Genomic DNA, 16,725 nt, shown 5'->3' on the forward strand with positions numbered 1-16,725 from the left:
TCTTATAGACTTTGTACTATAAACACGAAGAGGCTTGTGTTCCCCCCTTTTTTGCTATTCATTCATTCAGCTAATAATACATGGTGTAGAGTTTCCACAAGTGTTGAGGTGTAGTTTGGCCTTCCAGGATGGCTTGTGAATAGAAGTTGTTGCTTGGGAATCGGGTAGATCGTGCCGTGTTCTGTTGTGGAGGCTCTACCCTTGACAGTGGCCTTTGCTAAAAGGGGGGGGAAATGAGGGGGAAAATCATTGTCTTTTGTCACCTTAGCGCAAGTCGATCCATCTGCAGTTCTTGTTTGTACAGAGATGTACACACTTAAGGCTACAGGATATTTTTAGCACACGATGATGGATCTTTAGCTCACAGGTGGGCACAAGAACAAAGAAGGAACCACAAGGACAAAAGGAAGGAAGGTTGGAGGGCCACTTGGCCAGTCAATAACAATTACAACACTGTGATAACATTTTCACTAAGCACATCTGTGGAGGACAATCTGACGGTTTTCAGTGCTGCTTAACAGGAACCATATCACAATTAACAGAAGGTGAAACTAATTGTTTAATGAAGAAATCACAATAAGGCAACATCAGAACTTCCACTATTTTAAGATCCCCTACAAGTCTGCATACTTAACAACATTGTTAGGATGAATCCATAAAAAAAATTACTAGCTATATATGCACACTACATGGAGTTTAACATTATGGCAATCTCAGTTCCATGCCATTTGAAATTCAGCCACAGCAAAGCATCGAACTATGCGTTATTATTATTTTTTTGTTTGTTTGATTTAAAAAAAATTTCCCATCTCTCTTTCCTACATGGTTATATGTAAGGGTCTTTCAACAAACCTTTTTTTTTATTTTATTTTTTTATAGAAACTTTCAACAGACTAGAAGTAAAATTTGGCTTAATGTGACTAATATATTCATCTTTTCACTATAACAAATGCTGGTTTTGCCATGAACTATTGACCATCTCTTTGTACATCTATAGTCTCTTTGCATAACACTGCAAAAAATCTGGCCTTTTGATAACCCTTGAAGATTCATACGTTATGCACAGATGTTGGGAAACAGAGGTGACCATCAGGTCACACACATAAACTTTATTCCTCCCACGTACATCACTAAGCCTTAAGAAAATAACACCTTGTTCTTGACATGACTGTAATCAGAGAGGATTTACTTTCTTTAATCAGTACACCCCCCCAATCCCCATCCCTAGCTATCGTATTATCCTCCTAACATGCCTGGGAGCACATTTTACAAAAACAAAACACAACTATAGAACCCCAGGAGGACATCCCTGCTCTCTTGTCTATGGAGTTTAATATGCGTGTCCAAAATGTGTAGAGCAACACCTGTTTAGCCATGTCCATGTGAATATAACTTCTCTGATGGGGGAACAGCTGGAAAAATAGGCCACTTCCTGCCCAAGATGGGTCCCCACTTCATGGCAGACAACGGGGTGCCCTGAAAATATCCGTGACTGGACAGAGACTGTTTTTGAGCCATTGTAGGGCTGTTAAGTCTTCGCATCAAATTACCCTCAGGGGGGCCAACAGCTGGATGTTATAAGTTCGTTATTAGGTGTTTGCCAAGTCTTTCACACACATGCTCCTGACTTAGTTGGCCACTAATTCCTGTTTTTGACTAAAGTGGTCTGGTCTTATTCCTCTATGATATTTTTTACTCGAGTCTTCTGGACTCCTGAATCTGTGTACGCATGAAATATTTATATGGCCAAGCTGTTTAAAACATTTTGTTTTCTTTACACTGGCAACAGTGCTAGTCTTTCTAATCATCTATTAACATATTCCTTGTTCAGCAATACCAGAAAACCAAACATTTATACCAAATGTAAAAGTTCTTGTGCCTGGTTGTTGTTCAGGTCTGGAAAGTCTGGAAAAATTAAAAGTAAATTTTTAAATGTCTGGAAAATTTCCAGAACTTGATAATATGTAAATTCGCAAAATGTTTTGGAAAATTAGGAATATTCTGTAGTCAGTATAGTGGTGTGTTCAAATTTAACTTCATTCATGCTTATGAGATGGGAATGACAACACAATTCATGTGAGAATACTGTTGCTAGGCAACTAACCAATATGGACGCCATGCATGGTAGTAACACAAACGCACCCAAGCATAAATTCAAACAGAAAGGCACAGAAATGGTTGAAATGAGACACATCTGAAACATTTACCTCAGAAATATCCACATCTCAAATAGGTGTTGGCAAAAGCCTAAATACCAAGACTAAACACACACACACACACTCGCAAAGGTAAATTTTTTTCAGCTTGTGAATGCAGTGGAGACATGGTGCACATTTGGACTTCTCAAATTTAACAGAAAATCAATAATCATATCTGCTTCAAACCTTTTCCACCAGTTTCTTTTAATTACATCAATTGGCCTTGTCATTGAAAATGGTTAGATGATTGATATGTAGGGCTGGTTGTTCTATATCTACCATATTTGTCTTGGCAATAAGACATGGCTCTCTCTTTTTTTTTTAAGCAGATGCTGCATTTTTTTTAAATACAGTAAAACAAAATTTTTAATTAGCACATATCTACTTAATTTCTAATGCAGATAAATACAAAAATGTAAATCTTCTGATGCAGTGTAGTCTTCAATCTTGTATACCTCAATCACACCTAAATGAAAAATGGTTCAAAAATTTTAGTCACATAGTTTAGGTGATTCATTTTTCAGCACTTTTACACTTATGCTTTCCAATGATGTGTTACGTGTTAAGTTTTACAACCCTCTTGACATCTCAAATTCTGTTGTCAGAAGGTTTTGATTAATTTTATCTATCGGCAGCCTTCATTTTAGTGCTGACTGTAATTCAAATCCAGGGGTTTATATGAAAGTGCTCCTTCCTTATTTCTAATTCGGCTTTGCCTTCCTGATCCATTTGATTGCCTCAGAAATTTAAGACTGAGTTTATTCCGCACTACTTTCCTACCCACTTAAGCCAGACTTTCTTACTAGTGTCTCTAGACATTCGTTAGAGATCATGTCCAGCCTCAGGAGATGTGTAGTCCTATGTAAACGAGCTTTGGTGCTTTATATTCTGTCGTTGCCTATGTTGGAGGCCATCGGTGCGTTTTCATACAACCAGAAGGTGAGTCCAAACCGAACTAGAGCCATGCTTTATAAATCCTAACCCAAGGATGTTTTACTCCTCAGCATGAAAGCAGTCCTTTGTGTAGGAACAGCAAAATAGTGAGTGAGACCTGAGGGAGTGTTCGAACGAGTTTTACACTCCAGGCTCTGTCTAACAACACTCTTGGGATAAGCAGAGGCTTCCCACTGTTTATGATTGTTGTTTGACTGGGCAGGATGTATTACATTTGAAAATCCTCCTGATCTGAGTCTAAATTTGGTCAGTCTGAACCCAAGGCAGGAGCAATGATTAATAAAAGTTGTCCAAATCTGTTCCTCAGTCAAATATTATAAATTTTATTCACCCATCCATTTTGATTAGAAATCATTTTGTTTTCCCATCTTGACCTGTGTCAGCTCCAGCTTCAGGTTACTCCAGGTGATGTGATATCACCTGCTGATGTAGCCCATTCACCTCAGAGTCTGATATGTTGTGCCTTTGAATGTAGAGTGTTTTGCTTCAACCAATCTCACCATTCCCCTCTAACCATCCCAAAGTATTTCTACCCCGTGCTACGAACCGCCCACTAACTGGAATTATTTTCCACACCATTCTGTGTAAAGTCTACAGACTGTTATGCATGAAATTCCCATAAGAAATATTAAAATCAGCCTGTTTTAGGGCTAGGTGATATAATGACAACGATATGTCTTGCGATAGACACATGATCGATATCAATAAAAAATGGTTGATAAAACATTTGATCATTTTTATTCATTTATTTATTTATTTTTGCAGAAAAAAAGGAAATGTAATTTTTATTACCATTCTTCTAAGTTCTTGACATTTTATTCTTCATCAGTAGTAAACAGAGGTTGCAAAGCAAGTTTGGTTGTATTAACAAAGGCACTCACTCTCTGGTAACCTAGCAATGTAGGGAGTGACACGCTAACAGCCAACCATGTAACCGTATCATGTTTGGTTGCACCATATCGTTGTCTCGTACTGGTCTGCTGGATTCCTCTTCAGTAACCGGCAGAAAATGAGCCGCAGCGAGCGGGGAAATTGTAAATGAAAGAGGAAAAGTCAGCTACTTTTTCATATTTCTGCAGGTTTTCAAACAATGTTACTGTACTGTATCAGGTTTGATTTTTATATTACAGATATATCTCAGTCTACCTCAGTTTTATTTATCTTTACAAAACTCTGCACATATTTTAAAACACTTTATTCACCAGAAGGTGAACAGCTGGTGAACTTCCTAGCACTAAACTTGCACTAAATTCTCAGGTTTCTATGTTTATATTTAACACTTTGCACTATTTTATTACACTTTATTAAGCATTTCTTACATTTTCTTTCATTTTGCATCTTAAATGTTAAGAGAGAATTGTTAATTGTGTACATTGTGACTTTCGACTTATGTTTACATTTTATTTATTTGAGTTTTCCTAGTTGTTGACATTTCTGTCTTAATAACTGAGGGGATTATGATCAGAGGAAGGTTAAGTTTAAAATAAAAATGTTTAAATGTAATATATTTTTCTCCTGGTCCTTATTTTATATGGGTCATAAAAATAACAATAATTTTCGATATCGACCGATATGAAACTCTGATCTCGTGATACAGTTTTGGGCCATATCACCCAGCCCTAAACCTGTTTCAAGTTAGTCACCGCGATTACATTTATGATGTGTAAATAAACTGAATCTCTTGATCTGTACCAGCATAGTTTTATGCATCACACTGCTGGCATATGTTTAGCTGACTGGGAAATTGTATGGTGTGTTTTTTAAATAATTTTTGCAAAAATTCTTAAAATCAGTGCAGCACTTGAGAAATATCCAAATGTATTAAATGTGTTCACATCGTTGTGTGCTATATCGTGATTTTGTAAAATTGATCAGGGATGACTATTGAGTACTCGGGTGTCAGTATACTGATCTGATTTAATGTGTTTTAATACAATTTTCAATGAGTAACTCATTCTTGTGAATTCCTGCAATGTTGACTCACTGGGGGATCGCTGGGGGGAAAAAGTCTGAAAGCCTGCAGTCATCATGACTCACATTACATGCTTGCAGAGAGTTGACCAAATTACTAATAAGATGTAAGTATTGGATCAGAATTGTGGATCAGCCAGTACTTAAAAAAAAAACCACACACACAAAAAAAAACTGGATCTAGGCAAAGTGAAATTTTCTATATACGTGTGTGTAATAGTTTAAACCAGTTAGGGTTTAACAGAAAGTGAGACTTGTTTGAATGCCATCTTTGTGCTAAGTCCCAGAGACTCACCAGGAATCCAGGAAGGGGTTTAGAGAGCAGCTTACAGGTTTGTGTAGAACCAGGGGGTTTAATACTTGTAGGCTAAAACGATTGAGCGCTCGATAAATTACCAATGTATAATGCCTACATTATTAAATAGCTGAGTTAAGGAACAAAATTAAAATGTGTGATCTGGTCATTAAGTGGCTGTGTGAATTGTCACTCCTGTTTTGTGTAGGTCACATCGGTTTGGTTGAATATGAAACAGAAATGGCATGCTGGCATCTCGCTTTCTTTCTTGCTTTCTTTCTTTCTTTCTTTCTTTCTTTCAAAAATTGCTTCAGAACAGTTATTCGTTCCATTTAGGACGAGACACTGCTGTTAAACATGGAGAGAACTTGCAGAGGTTCCTCTGTAAAGAAAACAAGGGCCTGGTGTTTGCATGGAGTGTGTGTGTGTGTGTGTGTGTGTGTGTGTGTGTGTGTGTGTGTGTGTGTGTGTTTCTCATGGTTGAATTGGGAAGTTATGCTTCTGCATGATACAACGTGTTTTGAATTAGTGGTTCTGACGGTTACAATGCAACATGGATGAAGATACTAAGAAAACCCTGTGTGTAACTAAAGAGACTGAGCTTTCAGTCGTGGTAATGCACAGAAAATATGATGCATTCATCTGTCAGTCCTTCAGTGACCAGAGTATCTTAGGTAGGGATGTGATGGGTTGATATCATTTCAGGCTGTTTAGGTACAGCCTTCTTTGCCTCTTCAGATTCCTTCAGCCGTTCCAGCCCATCTTACAGCTGCAGAACCTCCCACCATGTCACCATCACCAAAAAGGGTCAAGCTGTAATCTCATTAAGAGAACAGACTCTCAGTGTTCAGCTTTACTCAAGATGAGAACATTGTGATTATAAAGTTTTCGTTAAAGCATGTGTTTAATCCACTTCTCCTGGCAACTAAGCCGAATTTATACTTTGTAAGCCTTTATGGTTTGTGATGAGTCACAGCATCTCTAGTTAGTTTCTTTACAATAGACTGGAAACTTTCCACTTTTATTGTACTAAAGTGTATAGATTTGTTCATCTTATTTATTTGCCAGGTCAGTAGGGGGATCACTGCTAAGGATATCATCGTTGTTTGAGATAGGGCTCATGATATAATGCTGCCTGGGTAGTGGAGTACATAAGAATAACAAACAGCATAATGTATGCTATTCGTCATAACATAATGGAAAACAGCAGCGGCTCTGGTGAGCATCAAGTATGAACCGGATGACTGCCATAAATCCTTACGGTCTGGGGTATGGATTGGATTAATGCTTATGTGTTTAGTTACATGCCAACTTTTCATAGCATAAGTGATGATCCCAGCTCACAATGTATGTTGTCTATTCAGATGAACACGAGCAAAAATGTTTGTACTTTTATCCTTTAAAATCATTTCAGTTCAGTTTGACCTAATGTGTAGCTGTAAGGATCTTTTAAAATGTTATTATTATTTAAAATTAATTTAATTCATCACATGAAACATTTGACAAAGGCAATGTCCGTAATGCTTTTCTTCTCAAGTGTAAATCAGGCTTCAAGCTCCTTGGCTGGCTGCTCCTTCACTCCCCTCCTCCCTCTTGCCCAGTAGCTAAAAGTGAAGATGGACTCCTGATTATTTCTGTCCTCATGCTGGTTGAATGTGCTTTGCCCTGCTCTGTGGGAACTCGTGCCTTCATTTCCCATTCACCTCACACGCTGACTCTGACCCAGCATGGGCCATGCCTTCTGTAGTGGGACAGACTGGTGTCTTTATGTGTCAGTGAGCAATGTCTAGATGAATGTAGGATCCACTCCGCAGGGGGGAAAGCGTGCAGAGAAGCCATGATGAGAGTTTTGAGATGCCTGTCATTTTCTGGGGAAAGCATAGTCTGACTGGAGTGTGAATTTCAGAAAGTGTTTTCATGCTAATTTAGTCTGTCTCTTTTGAGGTATTTGGCCATTTTTCTGTCAACAAAGTTGTGAGTCACCAAACACCAACTAACCCATGACTACTCTCATCTTCTTGGATACGGACATTTGGTGCTAATCTTTAATAACCTTCATAATTGAGGTATCAGTCAACAAGCGGAGGCTGAGAGGTCATCAGGTCCACTGCAATATAGAGAGTTCGGACCACCTGTCCATCTCCATCATCATCATACCTGCACTGGTTGAAGAAGCCGACTGATCTGAAAGCCCTTTGTAGTTATAAAGGTCAGGATTTAAGGACAGGGGGAAATATTAGCTACCTTAGATCAACATAAAAAGAGAAACTCATATCCTGAGTCCACATTGCCTGACCTGTGTCTGCAGTCCACCTGCACCCTGCACAGCTGGCGTTCAGATGGAGGGTAGAGGGCCTCTTACTACTTCTTCACCCTCTTTTTCATTGATAAAATGGTGGTTCTCTTTTCCAGCAGACATTTTCAAGAAATTGTTAAATTTGTTGTTGCTTGGTCATTATTTTATTGGGCATTATTGGATTTTAGAAGATATTTTACAAGTTTTTCTACATACAGGATTAGCATTATTTCTTTTTTAAATAGCTTTTAACTTGGTAGCAAGATTAAATTTCAAAGCAAGATTGAATAGCAACAACATAAGCAGTGTAGCTCTTATGTAGTCTGTCTTAAGTAAGCACTTTCGTCTTGGTCAGGGGTATGTTGGACTTCACAAGGACACTTGCTGTGCGGCAGGATTTACACCCTGGATGTGACACCAGTCCATTGCAGGGCACAATACACACACACACACACACACACACACACACACGCACATTTAATCTAGGGGCATTTTAGCAGAGCCAACTCATCATGGTTTATTTAAGGCAAGAAGAAATTCACACAAAAACATTAACATATGAAACTCACACAGGCAATAAGCTGAAATCAGACTTGAACCTGGAGCTGTATGGTGGAAACGCTTCCCCTGCACCACAGTTTCATTTAATTGCCCTTAATTACCCTACAATTTCAAAAGTACTCAATTTTTATTCACATAGGTACTATTGTGATTATAAAAGTAGTTGCTTTTCCAATTTTCAGTTTTCCTTTCACACACATTTTACCATCTGTAGTCAAATCCTTCAGTGTTTACACACTTTATATGGCCAAAAGTAGGACAACTTATTTTAAGTCCATAGCTCTGTTTTGTGCTACGTAGCACCATGGTCCTGGAGAAACGTCTCATTGTACGGCGTCCGCTATATATATATGGTTGAAATGACAATAAAGGCTTCTTGACTTGACTTTAAACCATGGCTAGAATTTTTCTTCATTTTACAGTACAATGTCATGTCAGATTTTCTACAATTACAAGATATTGGTTCAGAGATTCATGAGGTCTTGTCATGCAAAAGTGATAATTGGTGCCTTGCCATGTTCTTTCACAAGATAATAAGGCATGTAGCTGTATTGTGAAGCCTGGACAGGTTCTGTCAGGCTAGTATCAGTTGTTTCTGGTCTCTATCGTAGCTACTGTGACTAAGAGGGTAATGTAGCTACAGTACCTTCCACATGTGCTGCTGATTTTGAATTAAATCAGCTAAATAAGTTTTTTACTCGTATGTCACTGACCCAGAAATGTAATGGCTAATTGTGCTACATATGCAAGGCCTCATATTTTCTATTTGCATCACTGGATACTTGCATGTATGTCATGTTTTTGGTACTTTTCACATTATCTACAAATAAGTAATTAATATAAATAAATAATAGGTTTGCTGTAGGCTTTGAGAACACCTTTGCTGTAGGCTTTCCTGAGCTGTGTGTTTGTAAGGTTGCTCGTTTTTGCTCATTTGTCCTAATTACAATCTTCTCCCTCTTTTCTCAGCAATTTGCGTCCATGCCGCTTCCTTCCATTTCACGAAGGAGCCCAAATCCCAGGATGCATTGCACGGACGCAGCGCCATGTTGCGTTGTGAAGTAAATGATCCTGGCAGCATCACGTACAGCTGGCTTCACAACGGTCAGCCCGTCTCTGACACGGAGCGTCGCTTTCAGGAAGGAGGCAACCTGAAGTTCACCGCCATCGACCGAACCCTGGACTTCGGCAACTTCCAGTGCATGGCCACCAAAAACACTACAGGAGAAGAGGAGCGCACAAGCGAGGCCAATTTCAACATTAAATGTAAGCTGGATATTGTTTCCTAACTGCACCACCCTCAAACTTTTGCGACTTGCATCCGGTATTAGTCTGCTGCCACATTAAACTGCACTTTTAAGGCACACATGTAAACCATTTGGTGGGTTTCTTTTTTTTTTTTATTTTCGGCCCCACCCCTTCGCCACACTGGCTCTGCAGAAAACCAAACAGCGCCGGCATGAGAAAAAGTTATTTTGGGCCAGAGAAGGGGGCACACAAAGCTCCCCTTTATACAACCTTGCCAAGATTAATTGCTTGAAATGCAGCAGCTCGCCACTTGTGTTGGATAACATGGAGGTCAGCTGAAACATGGGGCCTGTTTTCAGTCAGGGTGTGAAACTTGTCCACATGGTGTCAATGAGGGGTTTGAGTCTGATAATAAGACAGCATTCAGGTCTTAATAAACTACCTTAATTTTATAACTAACTCTGTTTTAATCTCCTTTTCTCTGCCTTCTCTCTGTAGGGTTGGAAAGTGGTGGAGTGATACTTCAGAGTCCAGCCTCAGAGGCAGACATCGAGAGCTCCTCATCGGTCACGTTACGCTGTAACATTGACGGACACCCGCGGTGAGAGAGTTTATATTTACAGAGGAATTTTTATTTGGTTGCTGGTATGTCTAAATGAAGTGAGACTTTAAGGTTCTGACCTGTTCACATTGCTGTCATTCAGTGGTGTTCCTGTTGAAATGGAAAAGAAATTGATACCTGCAAAAAACGATATCTTTTGCAAGTGAAAATATCTGGAATATGCACACACATTCAACTCTATTTGATTTCTTTAAACAGCTACACTTTTTATACTTGTAAAGTTAAATTATATTGTCAGCTCATTTTGCTTATTTCAAATGTTTCTTTTTAATAAGCACATTATTTGCTCACAGAACACCAATTCAAGCTTGGCATTAATAAATATGTCTAGAAATGTACTTAATCTTTTTATATATATAAAATGATCATATGATCTAAATGATTAGAAATATATTTTCTTTGTAAAGTAATGATCTCTTCATTTGATGTGATTTTCATCCAAAGGCTTTACAATAATAAATATAAAACATTTAAAGAACATACTGCTCATGCTAAAAAGGTACTGCAGTGGGAACTTTTAAATATTTGGACTCATGAATGTTTGCTTGTTAGACCTTAAACGTAAGTTAAAAAAGAAAATATAATTTGATCTGATTTTGGGAAAAAAAAAAAAAAGCTGTTTCTTTCCTTCTGTTTCGTTTTACTTTTTTGTAATGAGAAACGAACAACCGCAGCAAGCACATATCACTCTTCACCTGGAATCACCATCATAAAATAGTCAGAGTAATGTTAAACTGACTAAAATGCTTGTTTTGTTGCTTTTTTTTCTATGGGTTGGGAGGAAATCTGCCAAAATAACGAAATACAAATAGCATTAGTTTGGACTGCTCGTCATTGATCTCTCGCTAAATCCTGCAGGCCGACAAATCGCTGGTACAGAGATGGTGTACATTTAGCAGAGAAGAGCCAGAAGATCAACAACAAAGAGCGAACGCTGACTCTCCCCAGCGCCAGTCCTGATGATAACGGTGTCTACTACTGCTGTGCCAAAAATGCTGTTGGCCAAGTGTGCAGCAGCTCCAACTTCACCCTTAACATCATTGGTGTGGATTTTTTTTTTTTTTTTACCACTAATGTAGATACAGTTTAAATAGATCTGCTTTTGTTCCCGTCTGCCCCAAAAAAAAAAAAAAAAAAAAAAAGCTAAACCCATTTCTGTGATGATTTCCCTCGTAGATAAGAGTTACCCACAACCCGTGGTGAAGCCCGAGGATCTGGTGGTGCTGAAAAATGAGGAGGCGCATTTTCACTGCCGGTTCACGGCTGAGCCGCAGCCCACTGTAGAGTGGTTCCATGGGGATGAGATGATCTCCAACAAGAGTCGGTGTGTGTTGCTGAGATTAAGGATGGCTGCTGTTCTTTTTCTGTCTGTCTTGTCTGGATTGTGCTCACTAACGCCTGCTGTCTCCGTAGTGTGTTTCTGCTCAACAACGGCTCGCTCTTCATCAGCCAGGTGAAGCAGCGCAACACCGGCCGCTATAGTTGTGTGGCTCAGGGTCTCCGCGGCCAACGTGTCTCACTCGAGGCTTATCTGAGAATAGCAGGTAAAGCACACATACTAGTTTTGAGACACTGTGTGATCACTAGCTCACAGTCACTAGTGGGTGTTTTTTTATCCCATCACTTGGTAACTAAGATGGAGTCATTTAGTACTTTAAGGATGACAATGATATTTAAGCGTGCCGCAGTAGAAGTTTGGGACAATCATCACCGATATGAGCACACAGCTGCACACAAAGCCCTCAGCATGTGTTATGGCCCGGGGTTTGATTCCAGCCTTTGCCCTGTGTGTTTAGAGCTCACACGTTCTCCCTTGTCCTTGAGGGGCTTTCTCAGGGGACTTTGGTTTCCTCCTGAAGCCCAAAGTCACACTGTGTAGGCTAATTGACATCTCTACATTGTCTGTAGTGTGTGAGTTTGTGTGCAATTGTGCTGGACAATGATGGTCCTGGGTGTCCCCTACCTTGTGCTACAAGTCTCCAAGCTAGACTCTCAGCTCCCCGCATAAGAAAATAGGTACAGAAAATATATAAAATGTGAAAATGATTTAAGAGGAACTATGTAAATACAGAACATATTTTCAAAGAGTAAAGAAAAAAGCAGCCTCTCCTGAGCTTCAGCTCTCTTACTGATGTATTTTACTGAAGTACTACATGACAAGGTGGTAAAACATGTAGGTTTATTTATGGTCAAATGTTTTCTATGTTGATTTATTGGGTGTTTGTGTACTAATCATTTACTTTATTGTGGCTGTCAGATGTCTTTTCAAAAGCTTCACCGAGCATGAATTATGACTTACACAAAGCGGAGAAGATGAAGAAGGCATAAAAGAAGGAGAGATTTGTGAGGAAAACCCTTAAACCCGCAGACAATCTTTCAGGCATTTTAACATTTAATAGCCGTTCAAGTAAAATGGGAATATTTTATAGAGCTATGCAGCAGAGTAACTGGAATTGTAGGCATTCATATACACCACCGTTCAGACATGCTTTTTTGGAAAAGATGCCGTTTCTGTGGTGTGTGTTAAGCATACTGAACTCTTTTCCACCAATAAGGTGCCAACACTGGTTCTGGAGCCAACAGCTCATCTGGAGAAGCTTGTAAATGTGTAATAAAATAGTCCAGTTTTTAGCTAAAATAATCAGTTCTCTTACAGCACTAATTTACTGCTGGAAACAAGAACCAGTTTGGAGTAGGCATGATTTATTTATTTCCCTTCCTTGAATCTTCAGTGTGTATGTATATGTGTGTATACATAGCAATGGTCTGACGATGGAATAGTAATGATAATAATAATAATAAATAATAATAATATATTTTATTTATTTAGTGCCTTTCTACAGCTCAAGGACACTTTACATTCCAAGCGAATAGACATGGGGAGAAAAAGTGGTCGTCTTTTATTATTGCCACACACACATGCATTACACCACAGTGGAGATCTTTTCTTCACATGCCCCAGCTTTGGAATTTGGTGTCAGGGTGCAGGGGCAGCTTTGATATGGCTCCCCTGAAAGAGAGAGGGTCAAGAGCCTTATTTGAGGGCCCAACAGTGGCTTGGTGGTGCCGGGGCTTGAACACCTAACCATCTGATGAACAACTCGGCGCCTTGAACTTTTAAGCCGAACAGAAACAAAAGAGATCGATACAGGCAGACAAGGACAAAACTGAAATCAAAGATGAAGTCTAAGACAAACAAGAGCTACACATTTACATTTTGGCTCTTTCCCTAACAGGAAAGTTTGAAGTGTAGACATAGAGATCATAATCAATCTCCCATAGTCTATAATTTCCCTTCATCATTTAGTCATCATTATGTTCTTCTCCCTGTGTCAGAAATCGATGACATGCAGGCTCGACAGTCTCGTGTCTTCACGGATAACTCTCTGGAGCGTGTTACCTGCCAGCCGCCTCGCGGTCACCCCGAGCCTGAGGTGTGGTGGGAGCAGGCGGGTCAGCATTTGCCCACTGAAGGCCGTGTCTTCCAGGATGGTCTGGATCTGGTTTTTAGCCCGACTCGTGCAGAGGACTCGGGTACCTATACCTGTTTCGCCCAGAACAAAGCAGGACAGAAGAAACAGGAACTGACCGTCATTGTGGCCAGTGAGTAGGACTGCATCCGACTTTTATTTAATAACGTCTGTCTTGTGTATTTTATTCAGTTCTGTTCCATCAATATTGTTACTGCTCTTGTCCTCAATAGCTCCACCTGAATGGGTGCAGAAGCCAGATGCAGAGAGCCAGCTGGAAGAGGGGCATGCTGGGTATTTACACTGTTACACCCGTGCCATCCCTGATCCTGAGGTCACATGGTATCGCTACATGCAGCCAATCAGTGCTGAGGTGAGAGAAAAGTCTAGGTCACAAAGAGTTGAATGCCTTAAGTTTCCCACGTCTAAAAGCCAATAAGTAAATCTGTACAGATACCAGAAATGTAATGCCGTTGCTTTTCCTGATTTGCATGCAAGAAAACAATCTAAAACAAATGTCAAGTTAAAATTGGAAGGTAGCTCCCTAGATGGGTATCATGGGTTCATGTGAACAAACTTTCCTATTCAAAGCTCAGTCTCATGGCTTTTATTTTGACCACATTGTTTGTTTGTGTGTGACAGGATACGCGGTTTAAGCAATTCTCTAATGGAACCCTGCGGATCAACAGTGTAGAGGTGTATGATGGCCATATGTTCAACTGTGAGAGTAAAAACGAAGCAGGCAAACTCAACGCCTACGCCAAAGTCACTATACTCGGTAAGGTGAGAGAGTGTGTGTGTGTGTGCGTGCGAGTGCATGCGCAATTGTTTAAAAAGCATGTAATAATTAATTGAATGATTGTAATGATTAATTTGGATTAATATATTGAAATTTAAACATTTTAGCAACCCCTTCATAACAGAATGTTATTGGCAAATAATCAACATTTGAGTGGTATATTAACTTAAAATAGTAGATCCATTTTGGATTAATTTCCTATAACCGCAAACACTGTTAAGTTTTTATTCCTTAATTGTCTTTTCTGTGTTACTTCCCTTATTCTCTCTCTATCTCTCTCTCTCTCTCTCTCTCTCTCTCTCTCTCTCTCTCTCTCTCTCTCTCTCTCTCTCTCTCTCTCTCTCTCTCTCAGAGCGGCTAAAGTTCACTCCGACCCCACGGTCCTTACAGTGCCAGGAGCTGGATAAGGAGGGCAGCTTGCAGTGTTCTGCCAAGGGCCGTCTGCCCCCCACCATTCACTGGATGAAAACTGGTGCGTATCTGCACATAGAAGAAAGAGATTAAATATTCGGTGCAGCTACAGCATTCCGGTGGCCTCTTTTGCATACACACAAAAACCAGAAAACGGCACAAGCCTAAAAATAAGCTGATTTACAAAGTGGCATAAAGGCCAACTCTCCTTAATAGATCCCAGCCTGCCTAAGCTGGTGTGCATTAGCTCACTGTTTTCTCTTCTCTCGTGAAAGTGTAGTTGGTCCTTATCACTTACATTTTACAGTTACGTTTTTTGGCATTTATTCATTTATCAGACGCATTGTGTCCAAATAAGGAAATAGTTTTTTTTTTGGACTGGAGACAAGTTAGGGATTAGTTAAATGTATACAGAAGAGGTGGGACTTTATTCATATTCATATCGACTGATTCTGCTGTCCGGATTGAGAAGGTTAACTGATCTCAGGTTGTGGGAGAGAACATAAACCTCCTAAAAAGTAAGAGTGATAAACTGTGCAGTTCCAGACGAGACCTTGAATTTTATGTGAGCAGCTTCAGGAAGCAAGTGGAGGGAGGCTACAATTCTGCTACAATTTCCAGTATATCGCTGCAGAACACCTAAGGACACACTAGAAAAATTATGTTGTTTTTTTTTTTTACAGTGAATAATATAATACACTAGGATAAATGCAGGAACGTTGAGGCGGGAAATCTTACATCCACATCAGTCTGAGTAAAAGGACATCACAGACAACTTCGCACAATAAAGCCATAAAATGCTTTCAGTTAGTGTAAGCGAATTTACTTTCAGGACTGCTGACATGTACGTAGCTCAGAGATAAAGACACGATCGATCAGACATACTGCAGAAAAGTGAGCACCGCTTTCACGAGTTGTTTGAGTACAATTTACCTTCTGTCTGTCCATGTGATGGATGCTTCTGTCCAAAGCCGCTTACAGTAGTAATGGGATTCGGTCCAAGCTCTTGATTTTTGTGATGATCTCTTCGACCGTGGCTGCAATTCAAGAATTGATTTGAAGATGATGATCTTTATGAGCCAGTTGTTTTCCTGAGCCAAAAAAATAATAATTCTAGCGATTTTTTTAAAAACACACTTCCTTTTCAGACGAACACTGGCCATCTCATCCAAATGCACCAATGCGTCCATTGTTTTTTCAGCACAGATACAGAAATTTCCTAACTCACAGGGAACTCGTGACTTTAATGGATGCATCACAAGCATTGAAAGAGAATAGTGTCTCTCAGTTGAGGATTATGACTGGAGGGCTTGCCTCTTGGCAGAAAGAGTGCCATTGTTCAGGTTTATTATGGCTTTAATAATACAATTGTTATGAAGCAGTGAAACATTGTGTGTGTCTGTGTGTGTGTGGTGCCCCCTGCAGACGGCAGTGAGATCCCAGCACGGGTGGAACAGAATGGAGGAACTTTGCACTTCACCACAGTGACGCGGGCAGATGCAGGAAACTACACCTGTGTGGCCTCCAACAGCCTGCAAGGAGAGATCCGTGCTGTTGTTCAGCTCACTGTGGCAGGTGCAGTACATGCAGTGCATGCTTCCAGATGTAGTGAACAGCTGGAGTATTCTTTTATGTCATACAGAAATAACCATGGAGCATTTTACAAGCTTTACTTCTAGCTTTGGGAATGTTTTCCCATTAAAAAAGAAAAATCGAATCCTTAATCTACATACATCTTAAAATGCACATAAAAATGCTTGACTTGCCAACATCACTCCTATGAAATGTTTAAGTTTGCAGTTGCCAGATATTGAGTTAGGATATTGATTTATTATTATTATTATTATTATTTCTTCAAAATCATCCAAATTGTCAACTAGAGCTCTGTTGATATAGCAGC

The 16,725-nt window shown here is 39.6% G+C and overlaps 1 protein-coding gene across 1 annotated transcript in view; it reads left to right on the plus strand.

The window, feature by feature from the left end:
* ptk7a (protein tyrosine kinase 7a) overlaps positions 1–16,725 on the plus strand; it is a 33,355-nt gene that overhangs the window by 9,744 nt on the left and 6,886 nt on the right. Inside the window, exons 2-11 of the mRNA XM_027170014.2 lie at positions 9,245–9,541; positions 10,022–10,124; positions 11,004–11,188; positions 11,322–11,469; positions 11,559–11,689; positions 13,482–13,748; positions 13,849–13,988; positions 14,258–14,393; positions 14,767–14,886; positions 16,251–16,400. Of these exons, the coding sequence (XP_027025815.2) occupies positions 9,245–9,541; positions 10,022–10,124; positions 11,004–11,188; positions 11,322–11,469; positions 11,559–11,689; positions 13,482–13,748; positions 13,849–13,988; positions 14,258–14,393; positions 14,767–14,886; positions 16,251–16,400 (1,677 nt within the window). The remainder of the gene's footprint in view (positions 1–9,244; positions 9,542–10,021; positions 10,125–11,003; positions 11,189–11,321; positions 11,470–11,558; positions 11,690–13,481; positions 13,749–13,848; positions 13,989–14,257; positions 14,394–14,766; positions 14,887–16,250; positions 16,401–16,725) is intronic.

Source organism: Tachysurus fulvidraco, chromosome 2 (genome assembly GCF_022655615.1).
Source record: "Tachysurus fulvidraco isolate hzauxx_2018 chromosome 2, HZAU_PFXX_2.0, whole genome shotgun sequence".
Classification (NCBI taxonomy): Eukaryota; Metazoa; Chordata; class Actinopteri; order Siluriformes; family Bagridae; genus Tachysurus; species Tachysurus fulvidraco.